The 18,189-nt window shown below is 32.3% G+C and overlaps 1 protein-coding gene across 1 annotated transcript in view; it reads right to left on the reverse strand.

Annotated features, from left to right (window-relative positions):
• Nucleotides 1-1,037: 1,037 nt before the first annotated feature.
• LOC123290721 (rho GTPase-activating protein 100F-like) overlaps nt 1,038-18,189 on the reverse strand; it is an 83,316-nt gene continuing 66,164 nt past the window's right edge. The window contains exons 5-24 of the mRNA XM_044871006.1: nt 10,989-11,087; nt 10,609-10,767; nt 9,085-9,202; nt 8,708-9,023; nt 7,637-7,825; nt 7,085-7,266; nt 6,692-7,028; nt 6,163-6,272; nt 5,361-5,539; nt 4,994-5,300; nt 4,893-4,928; nt 4,615-4,802; nt 4,352-4,550; nt 4,159-4,283; nt 3,944-4,079; nt 3,597-3,877; nt 3,073-3,313; nt 2,374-2,567; nt 2,207-2,296; nt 1,038-2,094 (exon numbers count right to left, since the gene is read on the reverse strand). Coding sequence (XP_044726941.1) covers nt 1,117-2,094; nt 2,207-2,296; nt 2,374-2,567; nt 3,073-3,313; nt 3,597-3,877; nt 3,944-4,079; nt 4,159-4,283; nt 4,352-4,550; nt 4,615-4,802; nt 4,893-4,928; nt 4,994-5,300; nt 5,361-5,539; nt 6,163-6,272; nt 6,692-7,028; nt 7,085-7,266; nt 7,637-7,825; nt 8,708-9,023; nt 9,085-9,202; nt 10,609-10,767; nt 10,989-11,087 — 4,464 coding nt within the window. The 3' untranslated portion in view covers nt 1,038-1,116. The remainder of the gene's footprint in view (nt 2,095-2,206; nt 2,297-2,373; nt 2,568-3,072; nt 3,314-3,596; nt 3,878-3,943; nt 4,080-4,158; nt 4,284-4,351; nt 4,551-4,614; nt 4,803-4,892; nt 4,929-4,993; nt 5,301-5,360; nt 5,540-6,162; nt 6,273-6,691; nt 7,029-7,084; nt 7,267-7,636; nt 7,826-8,707; nt 9,024-9,084; nt 9,203-10,608; nt 10,768-10,988; nt 11,088-18,189) is intronic.

The following is an 18,189-nucleotide window of genomic DNA, read 5'->3' on the forward strand; positions in this document are numbered from 1 at the left end:
TTTCACCCACCTTCATTTAAAATTTTGCCAGATAATCATATAATACTTGGCCTAGCAAACGACTTTGTCAGTTTATTCTTCCCATTTAAGTTTAATGACAGAATTTCTAAGTCATTATTTTTCTGGGATTTCCAAGGTTTGAGTTAGTTAAAGTTATTTTTTAGCTAAAGGTTCTAGGACACCGCAGACACTTTCTGAGACAGAACTGACATTTTGGCATATCTATTCATTTAGTGCAAAAATTCGCGATTTTTACGACTTCGAACAAGGCTGGGGGAGTTTTACACTTCACTTTATTTTTAAAATAACAGGATTTTCCGTTTAACTTGTATATACAATTATTAATGACACTGATGAGGAAGGATTTCAAAGAAGGGAATGATCTCTCGTATAAAGTAAACATTAATATTTTTAGGTTATGATTTGACTGACATTCAAAACAAAAGAAAAGAGCTGTGAGACACGACGAACAATGAACACGAAACATGTATTTTGAAAAACAAACAAAAAACACAAATCAACAAGTAAAATTATCTAAAAAAAAAAAGAGTTTAGGAATCTCTACATATATTTTTAAATCTTTAATAGATTTTGTCTCTAAAATATTGTGCTGACATTCAACAACTATGCACTTAAGAGTATTTTTTTCTTCTAAATTTATACTAAAAAGTTTACCATCTATCATCAAAAAACAGAAAATCAGATGAAAATGAAAAACAATTTATTAAATAGTTAACAATTATTTTTCTCAAATATTTTTTCCTTTTTTTGTATAATAATTCTAAGTTTTTTTTTTTAGGTTTTTAAATTTCTATAAGCATACATAATTTTTTTCATATATATATATATAAAGTTTTTTTTGCGCTATATTGATAAAAATTTAGCAGAACCATAAAAAAATCTGCAACAAGTAGAAATTTTACGTAATATATATATATTTATATTTTTTGAAAATAAAATTATATAGCACACTTTTTTTTCCACACAAAAATAATTTTAAAATTTGAACTATAAAAATTCAAATTTTAATATCCTCCTTTATCTTCTCTTTTGCATAACTTCTTTCTCACTTCCAAGTTTCGTTGCTCCGATTCGAATAGTAGAATTTCGCCCACTTTAATCACTTTGTTCAGCATCTCCTTCGACATCTTTCTCCCCAACTTCACGAGTGTTACTATCTTCTGTTTCAATGCTACTCGTCGGGGTTGGTGTATCTTCAACGCCTAGTAAACCGCTATTGGTACCTCCACCACCCTGACTACTAGCTTGGGATGTTGAAATTTGTTGATGATCATATGTTTGTTTCATTTTATTACCATATTTGGTGCCATCCTCTGACTGAATATCGTATTTAAATTGACTTCCAATTGTATTATATTTTCCATTGTTACCCCCTCCACTTGTGTATGTGTTGTGGCTGCTGGTCATTGTAGGTGGCGTGGAGTATGTGTATTGCATTTGTGTATCAGCTTGGCTCATATATTGGCTTTTTGGACCTAATGTATTATATTTGGATGTTTCTACACTATAGTCATAGCTGCCATATTTCTGGATATCATTTTTGGAGCCAATTGTATTATATTTTGATGTGGGTATAGATTGAGCCGTGCTATATGGTGATGTGTCATAAGCATCAGTTAAATATGCTCCTGTCAAAAATGGATTAGTACTGACAAATTTAAGATTTGGTGGTTGTGCTTGATAGTTTGTTGACATAAAAATATTATTAGCTGTTGTATTTATATTACTAATTGTTGTCTGTAATGCCGATAAAGTGCTAGGTCCATTCATTGTGACAGCTAGACCAGCATTACTTGCTTGCATCGCAGGCGAGGATGAACGGGCAACAATGTTTGGTGAGTTACGACCCAAATGGTTATTCGACGGGGATGCACGTCCCAAATTAGGTGAAGCACGTCCTAAACTTGGTGAATTACGTCCAACATTTGGAGATGCACGACTTAATGATTGCATAGATGGTGATTGGCGTGGGTTTGGTGAATTCACACGACTTGGTATATTATGTTTGATTGTATCAGATCCCGATTGTGAATCACTACTACTACTTGGCGAACCTGGAGACGAGACTATCACCTAAACCAAAAGAAAAATATTCAAAATCTCCATTACAACGTGGCTTTGAAAGTAGATTCGAAGTTTCAGTAGGAGAAAAATTTTAAATCTTCGAAATCTATTAGCAACTTACCTGCCGTGATTTGGGAGCGACTGGCTGACTGATGGGCCCTACTCGAGGTGAGAGAGGGCGGTAAGCACCTTTGTTGACTGATGATTGGCCCTAGTTTATAATAAAAATCATATATAATAAAACAATTTCACTGTCAGTATAAAAGAAATATAATTTATATAACGTACGGGTGTCTGCAGTGATTGTACCGGAGCCTGCGATTGGACGCGCATTCCCGATGGAGCTGAGCGAGGAACTACTTGAGACTGAACCGCTGAGGGCTGATGGGGGCCTCGGAGCGCTGCCACAGCCGGAGCTTGGGGCCCCGCTTGCAACACACTGCGAGTGTCTCCACGCGGCCCGACTGGCCTGGCGCGCCGACCTGTCTGGAAACACCGACCTCTCAGTACTGACACGCGCTGACAAAATATGAATAATCCCATCAAAAAGACCATCCCCAGTATACCCTTTCCGATCTTCTGATCATTAATATTTTGAACAGACGCAGATTTACAAACACAAATCTTATATAAATAAAATGTACTCGAATAAATTTTAAGTTATTTTGCTTTACAACGATCGATATATACATTTTATTTATAATTTACTAAATTTCGAATCAACAATACACCGAAAAAATACCTTTGTGTTTGAGAATATACACCCCCCTGCAAAGAATATGTCCTGAGCTAAAATATAAACATATTCATTTTATAAAAACAATCTGCACTTCCTTCAAAAGAAAAAAAAATTTTGCGAAACTAAAAAATCAAAATATTAATTAAAGTCTACCATTTCCTTTTTATTGTGTGAGTCTGCCTGGATGGTGAGATAAAATGCAGTAGCATACAGTAAAGTTGTGAAGCTTAATAACTATACTACATTACCTGACTGGGTTGTTTTTGGTGCAGGCCATATCTGTAGAAGATATTTGAGCACATTGATTGGTTGATTGTAATCAAGATCAATTGATTGCAGGGATAACGGGGCCGTTCCAGTGGCATCTGTTGCTGAATGCAACATTAACGGAGGTGCTAATGCAATAGCTAAATTTTGTGCGGACATCTTATTTCGATCCGAATTTGATACGACCATTGCCAAATGATCCATTAAAAATATTAAGGTTACCTGTAAAAATAGATAAATTAGCTTTCTGTCATAACAATGGAATCGTTTTGTTTTATTCAGGAAAAATTATTTTTAAAAGAGAAAATTTCCAATGAATTGTCAGACGCAAAAGAGGCTGAAATCTTATCTGACAGAAAAACTATCATGGAACAATATGAGACCTTTGAAAGATTTAAATTTTCTTTATCAAATATTTTAGAATGTCGTCAATCTTCCATTAAAAATAAAGATTTGAAATGGAAAATTTATGTCCTCGGTATAAGACAATAAATATTAGACTTACTCTATTAACACGTGGTAGGCAATCTAAAATTGAAAACATCAGTTTTGCATTTCCTTCAGGATCATCGGGAAGACATACACCGAGCGCATCAACCATCATTTGATACAAGCACTTAGTGAATAGTGGTTCGGGAAGCTCACGTAGATAATCTTTGAGCACACCAGTAATTACATTGATATCAGGAACATTATCTGGAGTGAGATCCACCGAACGGCTATTTCTTTCAAACGCTTCTCGTAGTATTCGTTTTTTGGTTGCTGATCCACAAAGTCTGTATAAGCCTGTAACAAAAAGTTATTGTTCGAATTGAAATCCTTTGAATCAGGTAATTTGGTTGCTAAACTTACCGATTATATCAAGTCCGCGTCGTTCGATTTCTTCAACGCAACGTTTTATAATGATGGGCACCTGGAGTGTATTCGTCATTGCTAAGCTAGTAGCGACACCACCAGGCACTCCACCAGTTTTCGCTTCTCTTGTCACCTATAAAGAGAGAGAGAGTAAGGAATGAATAATTGGCTTTAATTTTTTGTATTTAAATGAATTTGGAAATAGTACTTACCACAGTTTCAAGATCAGCACCAAATAATGGAGGATTGGAAGTTCTCGATAAAGTTAAACTAGGTAAACCTCGCCTACGATATAATTGAATTGAATCCGTGTGTCGCAGTCTTAAGTAAAGTGTACCTATTTTGAAAATGAAATAATTCGTTTAAGTGCTTGAAAAATATCATACGTAAATCTATTGTCCTTACCCCTTGGTTCAATTTTAAGGGCAAGTTGATGAATTGGACTATTTTTCAATAAACTTTCTAAATGTACAGATCCTTTATAACATAATTTGTGCCGATATTGGGGATCCCAACTATAGATTAATAAATCTAATTCTTTATTATTTACTAAATCCAATTCAAAACTTTCATCCCAATCAAACACCAAGTCACCAGTTCGAACCTAAACCAGTAAATCCGATAGTAAGAATAATCAAATTTTTCAAATGGAAAGCTTAAATACTTACCACTGTTCGCGCTTTATGGACACGGTCACATTCTAATACGCAATATAAATCACGTAATCCAGTACTCCCACTTATCGAAGAAGGTGCTCCACCACTTGGTGTTACTGGCGTGGTTGCTGCTGAACTACCAGAAGGCGCACGTAGTCCTCGCCCAGCTAATAAATGTACCCATAACATTCCACTAACACCTGCTGTTGAGGAAGAAAAACCCCCGGTTGAAGTTAATGAACCTGTGGCACTTCCAGTTAACCCTGATAATCCAGTTGTGGATGGTGAACTTCCTACTGGTTTTTCCAGTTTATATTTTAAGAATTCTGGTGCAAAAATAAATTTAATTAGTATTATGGTTTTGAATAGAAAAAATAATATAAATACTTACCGGCAGGATTAATATCAATTTGCCTCGTATGTGATCTAGGAAGTGTGGTACTAGGTGTAGGAACTGGACCAGGACTTGGTAATCCTGCCGTCGTACCTAGACGACTTTGTTCCAATTCTAATAAATTACGCATCCGCCTCATTGACGGTGATCTAGATGAGCCTAATGCTGACGTTGAACTAGTGATATGTTGACTTGATAACGATCTTGAAGGAATACTTGGTTGTTGACTTCGTGATGAGAAATGTCGATCTAGCGTTGACGTTACTGCTGGCCGTGCTCCATATGCTCCATAATAAGATTCAGTCTAGAGAAGAAAAACAATTTAATTTTTCTCATTTTTAAATGAATTTTTTGGGAATTTTACCTGTTTGAGAGCATCATGAATATTTTCGGCACTGAATGTAAATCTGGCAGCTCGTTGTTGGTTCAATACATCTCGACTGGCCCGGATCTGTTCGTAAATAGCGCTGGTCGATGGGGTGCGACTCAACCAGGCTCGATACTCATCTGATGTGAACACACTTGGTGAGGATGGAAAACGTCCTACACGTGCGAACCACACGTGTTATTCTCATACAACTCTACATTTAAACAAACAGTCTACGTGTGGCTCCTTCCCAATTTACATTACACATGCAACAATTATTTTGTATCCAAACAAATTTTTAAGTCTTACGTTTGATTTAATTTTGTCAATGGATGCCAACTACACTTTTCAAGTAGCCTGTTTTTATGTATTAGAGTGGTAGAGAATTTTGGAACTATTTTTTTATAATAACAATTATCTTATAATTAATAATTAATTTTTACATCACAACAGTGCAAATCGGGAAAGTGCAGAAAATTTTTCTTGATTTTGCTTTTGCACTCTCAATTTTGAGATGATTTCTCATCTATGAAATTGAGAGTACAAAATTGAGATAAATATGTTTATATTGGAGTAACGGAGTATGTTATGTAATAGTATATTTATACCAAAAATAAGGAAGTACAATCATGCACAAAAAACATAAAGAATGAAACACCTAATTCTAAAACGAATATGTTAATTTGGATTTGTATTTCATTTTGGAATTTTGTTTGTTTTATGAGTTGTTTTGAGTTTAATTAATTAAAAGCGGCAGATTTTTAATATATTCACGACGACACATATACATCAATTTTACCTCTGTCCCTACGTATTGAGGGCATTTCTGGTGCAGACAAGGCGCCATCAGAATCATCTTGTAATAGTGTTGAAACTCCTGTACGATCTCCAAATCTTTTCATTTGCAATCTGTATTATTAAAATAATTTTTATAACGTTTAAAATTGTATTCTACGTTGAAACCCTGTTTTGAAAGAAATATTTTATTTTAAGACACTAAAACGAATAATTGGTATCCTCTACTGCTTCAAAATGCCTTTCCAATATTTCGATATTAATAGTTTTAGGATTTATTCCCATGAGAATTAACAATGTATAAAAATTTTCAGAGCAAATCGTCTGGCAACGCTGTATACGAATTCTGTTACGGCATGATTACCGGACAGAACTAATTTCTGTCTATTATTAGGTTTTATTTTGCATGCCTGGTGTTGAACCAGGTTTAATTTGTTTAAGTGTCTTAGTTTCACTATTTGGTGTTTAAAGAAACTTCCCCCTTACTCTGTTTGTCTAAAGTAATGCAAATATTGACAAGATAAATTTTATACCTTGTAGATCCCCTTGTATCTCGAGGTAGTGAGTTGAATTTGGTCGTGATGTCAGAAGACGTCAATGTGCTAGTTCTAGCTAATGTAGGTATTGTGCTGTGCGGTACAGAACTTTGACTTCTATTATAATAGTAATAACTAGACGATCGTGGTCCACACGTGGCTTCTGTATCGCTAGAATAATCCAAACTAGGACGATTACGACGTGTTAGTGTTCCACTTGCACCGCTATATTGCCCAGCACCCGTTCCTGCGCCACTTGTTCCATATTTACTTTGGCTCACTAATTGTGCATCAGTTTGACCATACCGTTGATTATACCGACTTAGCGTTGAGCCTTGAAATATAATTTCCATAAGTACTTTCTGATAGTTATAGATTAAGTTTTCTTACCTGATTTTAAACTACTTCTTAATAAACTATGTCGCCCAGCTTGAGTTATACTTGTGTAGTCGGAGTATTCCACACGTGGAAGATGTTGGTCGGAGCCCGATCTGGGCATCAGTCTTCTAGAGCCTGTTGCGCCATGTTGAACATAATAATGACTTGCCCCACCATCTCGACTTGGTGTTATTCTAAAGAATATGCAAATTTAACCTCTTTCTATGATATAAATAAACATTTAAGGTGCTCTCTACGGTGTTCGTAATGCCCTTTAAAAATTGTGATTTCTATCTACCACCTCCCCCCTCCCATATCTTCAAACTCACCAGTGGATTATTTCTACTTTATTAAGTGAAACCACTTAGCTCTAAAATGATCACTAATGTGTCACAGAGGTTGAAAAAAAATAAATGTGCAATTCTGTGACACGTTAGATACTAAAACCATTTTCTATCTGTGGGTGTGCCCATTTTTATATCTACTCAAAAAATCAAAAATAAAAGTGGTGCCTTTTCTCAAACTATTAAACGTTCAAAATATTGGACAATATGTAAATTTTACCTTCCGGATAATGGCTGTGCTCCAGCAGACATTCTTCTACCGTTAGATGGTAATACAGGGCCTGTATAAAATGGATGCACTTTTTCTGCAAGACTTTCAAGTGTTTTTGGATATTGTCGTTCATATGGCTGGAAGTGTTGAATACTGGATTTGGGCTGTTCAGTTATAACAGGTGGAGGTGGTTGATAGCTATTTATGGAGGTGGGATTATGAATTATTTATTTAGTTTACAAAAATTTAATTTTTTATTGAAAATTTTGAAAGTTTTTTTGGAAATGGTTATACACAGTCAGTTAGTTAGTTCATGAAGCAATTTAGTCGTTTCAGTCAATGAATTATGAGATTAATGAAGCGTTATGGTTCTAAATTTGAAATTTATGATTTTTTTAGCTCATAATTTACTGAAAATGAGATCTGAAGACATTCACAGACGTAAAAGTTATATTATTGATGATCAACGTCTCTCTATAAACACGTTTTCTAATAACAAGACTAATTACCATCATCGAATAAAATTCGCCACATTTAAACCAATAGTTATGGCTGATTAAGTTGTGCGTTATCATTTTCAAAGTAAAGATATAGTTTGATAGGAATTAGAGTGTTTTGCCTAAATGCAGTCACTTCATATACCTTTTATCGAATATGGAAATAAATCTTCTCTATTAGAAATTTAGTTTCTAAATTAGGAGATCCATTTGATAATTTAACATTTAATTATTGGTAAATTTCAGTGAATTTGAATTGTGTTTTAAGTCAATATTGTTAATTTACTGAAAAACCATGGATTTTCTTTTTACAGCTTCTTCTCGCACACTTCTCGCTCTTCATTTTATATAAGTTTATTTCCATTTTATGTAATATGTTCCAAATAAATTGAAAACGAAATAACAGTTAAGAAAACTTTAAATTTCTACCTCATGTCTTGATTTGATCCCATTTTCAATGAATTGTGATATTATCGTGAATGTACTGTGTATATCCATAATAAGACAGATCACAAGAAGAACATACACAAATTTGATCGATGAAAGAGAAGTTAATAGCCAATCGAAGAATCAAAATACTTACCCCCACGAACTACTACTAGAATCTGGTGGACGTGAATTATAATACAAATCAACAAGCCCGTTACGATCGTCTTGTGGTGTTGTGTGCCGTGAATCAAATCCAGTTAACCCTAAACCTAATCGTGATCGTGATTCACTCATTTCACGTCCATCACCTGTGTGTCGTTGTCGTATCGAATCCCGATTAGAAGGATGCGATCCATCATCGACTTCATCATTTTCGTCATCACGCAATTCACGCTTGATCACAACCACTGGCGGTGGTTTATGTTCGGATCTTGGCTGTAAACTTGGCGAACCGACTCCACCTTTTGATCCTAGAATGTAAGGGTATTGTTAAAATTTTTTTAGATTTATTGGCTTGTATTTAAGTTTTACCTTTACGTTGTCTGGTAGCCAGCACCAAACGTCGTGGAATCGACATGATAATAACTACATCGTCCAAACTCATACGAGTTACGTCTACCAAGTTAACAGCCAAAATTTCATCTCCTACCTAAAGAATAAAGTTTTATTAATTTTTTTTAGTATAAAATATATATGAAGTCTGAAATGGATTAAAATTTTTCATTTTCTTTCATTGCAAAGGAAACCGATCGAAAAAAACGTGAAATATAATGGATTTTTGAATAAATAGCCTTTATTGTTGGGAGTGATAGGATGCGCACAAAACGTGCATTTTGGTACCAGAAACAAATGCCCGGAATCAACCTTCTTTGAAGCTATAGACGTTTTAATACTCTATTTAAACCCAATTGAATGAAGTGGCTAAATTTATAAAGATTTAAAAAAATCGGAAAACTATCAGTGGTTTATTTATTTGCAATATATAAACAATCCTTTTTTTATCAATTTCAAGGATTTCTGTGAATTTGTTTTTGAAAATAATTAATAACTCTCATATTATTTGGGTAATGTTCATTTGTTTAGTGTGTTAATTAACTTTGAAGATTAGTTCGTTTTGTATAAAATATATTAATAATGGTATAAAGTTTTAAATGTTATTAACAAACCACAATATTTAAACACTAATATTGTTTTATTTGTTTGTGACATTTTAATAAAAGTAAATATTTACTGTTTAGAAGACAATAATACACTAGTCAAAACATAAACTAAAACATTCTGATTGACGTTAAAGGGTGTTCTTTTAGATCGAAATAAAACACATAAAAATATTGTAAATAGCCATGGCATTTGTTTTGTTGGAAAACTAATTTTTTATACTATTTGTGTTTAAAAATGATTTTGGGCCACTGCCGCTGCCTTAAATGAAACTTACTAGATTGTATGAAGCAAAATGAAACACGTCTACACCGTTTCTACTTTACGATTTTTTCTTATTATATTTATCTATGAATAGATGTCAGAATAAAGCTTCAAAAATACGAATTTGTGTAATTCCACACTTATGGATTATTTTCTCTGCGGATATGCAAAGTCGCTGGATAACGCCCATAAGCCACAAACATTAAACTACTTGAAATTTCCTGATTATGCTTCATTTGAGCCAGTCAGAGTGCCTTTAGGCCCAATATCACATATAATGATTGCATTTAATAAAGACTAATGGTTTTGTTGTCTAATAATGGCGATAAACATTATTTTTATGTAAAATTTAATCACAGGGAAGTTAGACGGTTCTGAATTATAATTAATAATTGCTGAAGAAGTCTCAATAAAGAGACAAAACGTCCAAACGAATCGATTGTATGTTCTGATTTGATACCTTTGTATTTAGTCCAAGTTCCGTGTGATTCGATTTTATATACTTTTCGTTTCGAACGTGATAAAATATTTTAAACTAACGCGTATTTCGTATTTTACGTAATCCTGTTTTTTTTGTAACGATTTAAACTTTAAAACTTTTAATTAAAGTTATACTAAGCAATTATTACTCACTTTTAAGCATCCACTATTGTAAACGGCACTTTCAAGCGCAATTCGTGATATAAACACACCATCATTACGATCGATGCCATTTCCCTCACGTATATATAAGCCTAATGTTTGTCCAGGTCTTTTCACGATTTCCACAAATTGAACGGTATGTTTTGCATCCTGAAAAATAATAATTTTAATGATATAAAAACATCATTACCTTATGGTACAGTATGAGAGATGAATAATACAATTTGCAACTATGCTCAGTTTGAAAATGGCCATATCTATTGAAGCATGTCACTAAAATAAAGTAAAATTACTCAAACAAGTAAAATTGCAAATTAACATTATTGATCCCTTAGACGAAAAAATAAAAATTAGAAGAATAACTTTCTTACTTGCAATGTAAGAAAACGTTTTGCTGATTCATTTGCCGTCCGTCCCATGTGTCGTGGATCCAGAATTCGGACAATCATTTCACCACGACGTTCCACAGCCTAGAAAAAATAAAAGCAAATAATAAATACTAATCCACAATAAATAAAGAAAAAGTTGCACAAATATCTATTATAATTCCAGATTGCTATTTTGGCTTCTTGACTTATCATTGATTTCTTATCTGCACTTCTTATCCTATTCTTTTCTTATGTTATATTTGGAAGAATGGTGAGGAGCAAAATCTACAGACCGAGGCTTGATTCTTATACTCTCAGATCTGGGCTCACGCCAATTAATAGAATTCTTTCAAAAACATTTATAGCCTAGTCCAATTCTTAATCACGTTTATTTCGAAAATAACTATTTAAAGAGTTTTTTGTAACGCAAATTGGAACTTAACGCCGTTAATACTATCGATGATAGATGCAAAACTGATAAATGGCGTCAGGACTTTTTACATAATTTAGGGCGAGAGAGGCTGTGAAGTAAAAGTCTATGTATATCAAATTTTCGGTTCATTTTTGAATCGGCCTTAAGTTTAAGTTAAATAATTAATACATATGTGATAAGCTAGAAATGTTTTGTGGAGGGGTTCTAAAAATTGAAACGAGTGACGTTCGGATCCTAGTTCCATTATTTGGAGTTTTTCCAACACCCTTCTAGATTATGAATATTTGACAGTAGATTGAAGAAATTAAAAAACTGTATAAACGCTTTCAAAGAAGTAAGATGAATATCGAAAGCATCATTTTCTGAGACTATCCTTCAATTATTGTTGTCAGCAATCGAGGTTTTATATATACATTTATGATTGACATACATTTATACATAAAATGCACATGAAACCATTGGAATTTACAAATTTACATACTTGACCGATAAATGAAATTTTTGAAATTTAACAATATTTAGGTTGGTTTTGTGTATTATGATAAAATACTTATGATAGGAGAGTTAGGAGCGGGATTGGGAACAGTATATGAAGAAGAACAGTATGATAGTATGAAGAAAAGCAAAGGAATTCTTAATAGCATACCACAATACTCAACATTACATTCATTCTTTAGATGAACATTATTTTGATATTACAATTTACAACTAACTAATAATATTATCTCCATGTTTTTCTCTCCCTATTTGTATATTCTGTCAGAGATGTTTTGTTTAAATATTGTGTCATGGCGAGATAATAAGAAAATTCTATTTTACAGAATGTTTCAGCGTAACGTCATCGAGTTCTTTTAGAATCATTCATACCTATCTTAATTACATTTTAGAGAATAGGTCGTAAAGTATTTTTCACCCTCCTACCTTGATTCTAAGGTGGTGAAAAAGGGAATGATAGCTTGTATATCGAAGCCCCATGTAAATAACCGGTGTGATACCAAAAAGAAGAGCAGCCCATCTCCGGTCACTACTCCATGAAATATTTGGAGCTGTTTTCAGAGTGGAGAGGCTGCCTTAAATGAGTCCCTATCTTCGTGGAAAGAGCAGGACTGGGGCTGAGAAGATGAAACATTGCCCCCCCCCCCCCCGCGTGACAGATCCTGAAATAATCGTGAGGCACTACTAGGCCTAGTCGTTCAGAGTGTATGTCGTCTTCTCTAATGTCCTCTAATAGCCACAACGACTCTGCTTATAGAGACTCTTTAAAACAATATTAGATCTTCGGTACGCCTACGTCTATAACCAAACCATATCTGTCCTGTAGTACCACAAGTGCGTTCCTCTCTCTATCTAAGATTGGCCTTTCATACGATATCCTAATTCAGGAGCAGCTTGCAAGAGCGAAACCCCAGGACGCTTATTTCAAGCAAGCTCACCGATTTCATAATTCCCTGGAATGTATCTGTGCCCTGACACCCATATCAGATCTACATTTATTTGTCTCGCCAGATCATTTAAGGACGTTCAGTAGCCCTGTACTACCTTTGAGGATATCATTGTATCTTTCTTTCTTGGAAAATCACTATCTGAGACATTCTGTTTAGAATAGATATTATTTTTCTCTCTAAACATGTCAAGGATAAAAAGATGCATACAAGTTATATCGCATCATATCACATCGCATCGTCATCTGCACGATCTGTATAGGCACCAAGCGTGATGATAATGATGATCAGGAAGGAACAAATTATTTTCTTTCATACATATATATGGAAGGTATATCAAGGAAATAACTAAAAAAAGGGGTGAAAATATTATTATTATTATTCTCATACACAAACATTATAACACCATTAGTTCATCATACATTTATTTATTAATTTTCATAAAAGAAAATCCTATTTTACTCTTTCTGTTTTCGTAGAGGCAATGTTTCTTATTTACTAAAATGTCATACGAAAAAGCCTAAATAATATTAATCGTCTATCAGAGTCTCATAGGTTTTAAACATTTTACTTTAACATGTGTCAATTTTAATGTAGATTTTTGAAATTTTATAAAAGATGAATTTTGAAGTTACCCCATGACGTAGAAATGTTTTCAATAATTTTTTTACCATCTTAGAAGACATAAATAGTGCATATAAGAAAATTATAGAAACTGTATTTTCAAGTGAATTAAAAACTGTTTTTTTCAAACGAATTTACGACCAAGTTAAACATCACATTCCGCAGAATTTGAACCATCTATTATCTGTTCTCTTGGAACTATTCTAAACTCTAGCTAGTGATTAGGAAAATTAATATCAGGTTTGCAGTCTTGGCCTTGTTCTCGCACATTTTTCAAGACCAAGGCCAATATAGTATCACTTCGAAAATAACAATACCAAGACCCAATTTATATAAAATAAGTTCAGGATCAAGACCCAACTCCGCAAAACCGAGACCTAACTCTGAAAGACCATGACTTATTTGCGGCCAAGACTCATAATAAGACTTTTACCAAACTTATTCTCATCAATGTTGTCATTATTTTATATAAATAATAGATATGTACAGCGGCATAACTAGGTGGATACGGACTCGGTACATATAGAGGGAAAAATCGGACCCTCACCCCGTCTTTCCACCTTTCAGACAACGGTCTACATGACAATATACAATATTTATTATACAGATGACATCAATGGATAGGAAAAAAGATTTTCAACAAAATTTCCAGTCAAATTCACAATCTCTTGCGCGCTCTAATTTTTGAAAAATTCGTCTATACCTTCACTCAAATCCAAGTTTGATGCCGTCTTGTTTTCTATCGCAAATCAGTTCAGTTCATAATAAGATATTATAGTTTTTATAATAGGTCATTTGTCAATTCAAGAATCAGTTCAGAAACATATATAAATGTTTTATCATCAATAACGGTAAAAAATAGCACATCCTTATCAAAGACGATAGTGCGCATGTGTTGAAAGTGTTAAATTAGGAGTTCTGTTATAGCAAATGTTCATTAAACATCATAAAAAAATTCTTGTTAGCCGGCTCGAGTTTTGCCAGGTGTGCAAACTGCCTTTCTTTTCAATGTTTAGGAGGCCCTCTGAGCTTCGAGACCCTGGTGCACCGTACTACCTAGCCCTATGATAGCTACGCCACTGGATATGTAAATAGTTGATTAATTTTGTAATGATTATTTAAAGTAAGACTCTAAAAATTCTGAAGGAATTGACCAAGACAAAGACTGGGATTATTTTGGTGAGACCATGACCAAAACTGGATTCTGCAAGACCAAGACATGTTTTTGCAAGACCAAGACTAAGACTCTAACTAATAAGACAAGACCAATACAAAAATTAAATCGTCAAGATCAAGACCTAGACCAAGATAACTATGGTCTTGGTCTCGCTCATCCCTAACTTACTAAAAAAATACAATCTTTGTAATTTTTTGTATTTTAAAATGGTAACAAATAGTTTCAAATAGAATCACATTCAATACAAGCATTTATTTTCAGTCATATGTTACTCATGGGAAAAATTTATTAAAATTAACAAAATTGTGGTACATGTATAATGGTTCTGTTGAAATTGGGTATATTCGGAATTGTATATGTCATTTTGAATAAATTGACGATAAAATAAATAAATAATTTTGATGGACATAATATCATTTTTATATTTTGATGAAGGTGTTTATAATCCGCTATAAGATTAAAAAACAATGTTACATTTGTTATTACTATTGTTATGAAGGTATTAATAATACCTAACTCTTCAGTGATGTGATATAACACATGTTAGTTAACGCTTAGATTATTTATACAGAGTGATTTTAAAGAAAGTTCCATTCTTATATTGCGAAAACGAAATGGAAAAGCAAAAAATACGTATCGGCTTTCTCTAAATAAGTTTAGGGAAAGAAAAATATATTTAGTTTTGTTATACGGGCACGATTTCGTCGTCAAACTAGGGGACGACTTCGTCGCCAAACCACTTAGTTTTGGGGGCAGATTTTTGCTTGGTACGGCAAAAAATCAACTTTTGTTTGACATTTTTTTCCTAGTCCTCAATTTTTAATATCTGATATTACCGTTTTTAAGGCTAAAAACTGCAGGAAAGTATAGGAAAAACAAATTTGTTAGCACAATTTACTCGTTTTTCGATAACAAATAAGAATCTGTAAAAGAATTGTTATTTTGAGAATTTGCTTGGTGGAAACTTTTCAATTTAAAAATATCTGAAATCAGATGCCAAAAATTGAAGAATTTTAAAAATTCCGCGATAAGATAAATTTAAGCAACGGAAAATTATTTTGCTTATTTGAAATTTCGACAACATCCACAAAACAGCCAGATTTCAAATACTTTTGGTAGCTTTTTCGATTCTTAGTTTCGAAACAACTTGAGTAAAAAATATTTTCAGAAAATTTTAATGAAGCAAAAGGAGAATTAGAGACAATCCTTCTTAAAAGAGCTCAGATTAATAATACTCATATTAATATTAATAATTTTCAATAAATTTTTTTGAATTACAGAAAGCGGTACAAATTTTCCTACATAATGTAATTTTTATTGGAAAATAAATACAATGAAATTATCATTGATTAATCGCGTTTATTTTTACTGATAAAATAATTATAAAAATGTGACTACCACAATCAATCTATTATTATAAATTGCAATGTCAATACTACAATTTTTAATATTTTCAAGTGGTTCATGAACCTTAATTTCTGTCTAATCAAGGTGATTATAGACGTCATTTTAAGTTATTTTTATTCCTGGATGTACTGACGTTAATAAAATTGTACAAGAGATATTTATTTTTAGTTTATTTTTTATAATTATAATGTAGTCCAACAATCAACCCTATTCGCATCGCAAAAAGATAAAAATTCAAATCACAAAAGAAATATAAAAAATAAAACGCTGGGTATTTTCTTTATAAGTCAATTTGCTAGGTACTTCTTGAAAGTTACTTAGAGCATGGAAGAGATTAATAGTATTTGTTTATTATCATACGATTTTAATGCCTTATTTGTTTAAAGCTTTACTTAAAACTGATGATAAAAATTTTCAAGCACGCTAAGCTTTTTTAATACTTTTTTTTTGCTTGATTTATGTATATGAATGTAATCAAATTTTTAGTTTTCATCGACTTGAGGAACTTTTATCTCCGATGAATTATTTAAGAGTATAATTTGTTTGCATGTATCTTAGTTGACATGTCATAAAGCTACGGGCTGTGCCTAGTATTTAAATAAATTAACAACATAAACAAATACGCCTATTTTTATTACATTAATGAAAACGAATTGTAAAAATTTATGAATGCACTCACAGTAAAAGCATTGGAATTTACTCATATACATATGATTAATGAACACACACGCAAATGTTAATACGTTAATGTTATGTAAATTGCCTATACTAACCACGCAAATTAAAAGTATTTTAAGTGTTTATTTGTTTTTGAAATTAGCTAAATACAAGCACGCATCAAGAGAGAGGATATATATAACACACTTTATATTCTAGGATATTTCACGTAAAAAAATCCATAAAACCTTACTCTCTGCCGCGTGATAAATAAGCTCCTGAGTCGATGTGGAGTGTTTTTAACCCCCGAACCAAAAAAAAAAAGGATGTTATAAATTTGACCGCTATGTGTGTGTATCTGTCTATTTGTGGCATCGTAGCGCCGAAACGAATGAACCGATTTTTATTTTTTCGTTTCGTTTGAAAGGTCATTTAATGGAGAGAGTTCTTAGATAAAAATGATGTTATTTGTTTATAGATACAGGCAATATTTTTACATAAATGATGTATGAAAACTCAAATTAATGATATAATGAGAGAATATATAAGTATTTCTGAACAATTGAACACAAGGAATAGTTTTAAAAAATATTTTTGTTAACTAATGCGATTCATAACGACGATTACCAAAAAAAAAGTGTAATGGATACGAACTTGACCAAAATGCTTTTAATAAAACTAGTTTAGCGTAAATACATAGATTTTTATAGTAAATAATTATAAAACCTATATATTTATATATATATATATATATATATATATATATATATATATATATATATATTATTATTGATAAATAAAATAAATTAATCTAATTAAAAGTAAATTAATTATAAAATAATTATAACTAACTAATAAAATGGTAAACAAAAGAGAAATAATATGAATCTGTTCTCTCACGATCAAATAAACCAAACACTAACTACAGCCAATAACAATAATATTCAATTATTATAAATAACGGAGCTATACTGGCTTGCTTGTGCTAACTTTAGTTTATAGCTTGTTGTTGGAGCTACCTTTATTGTAATAATAATATAAACATAAATATGTATACAGGTGGATTCAAAATTACCTTCCTATTTTAACATTATTTTTTGTATATGGTAGTAGTTAATTGCAGAGCTCAACCCAAGAGGTTGCTCTATTATTTAGGAAAACTTCGGGTTTTCAAAACAAAAAATTTACTTTGAATAATATCACGGTTTTTCATGTACTGGGTCAAAACTTTTAAAAGCGGTATGGGCAAAATAATTTATTGTTATTCTAGTAAAAAGAAAATTGCAAATATATGTTCTTAAACTCAAGTGTTCTATCAAATTTTGTATTTTTTATCGAATTTTTTTATTTATAAAATTTGTTTTGAATAAACTTAAACCTTTCGTTAAAATTTTTGACAGATTTGTTGTTTGAAACTTGTTTCTATCAAGTCGTTAACTCAGTAAAATACTGTTAATTTTTATC

The sequence above is a fragment of the Chrysoperla carnea genome, chromosome 1 (genome assembly GCF_905475395.1).
Source record: "Chrysoperla carnea chromosome 1, inChrCarn1.1, whole genome shotgun sequence".
Lineage (NCBI taxonomy): Eukaryota > Metazoa > Arthropoda > Insecta > Neuroptera > Chrysopidae > Chrysoperla > Chrysoperla carnea.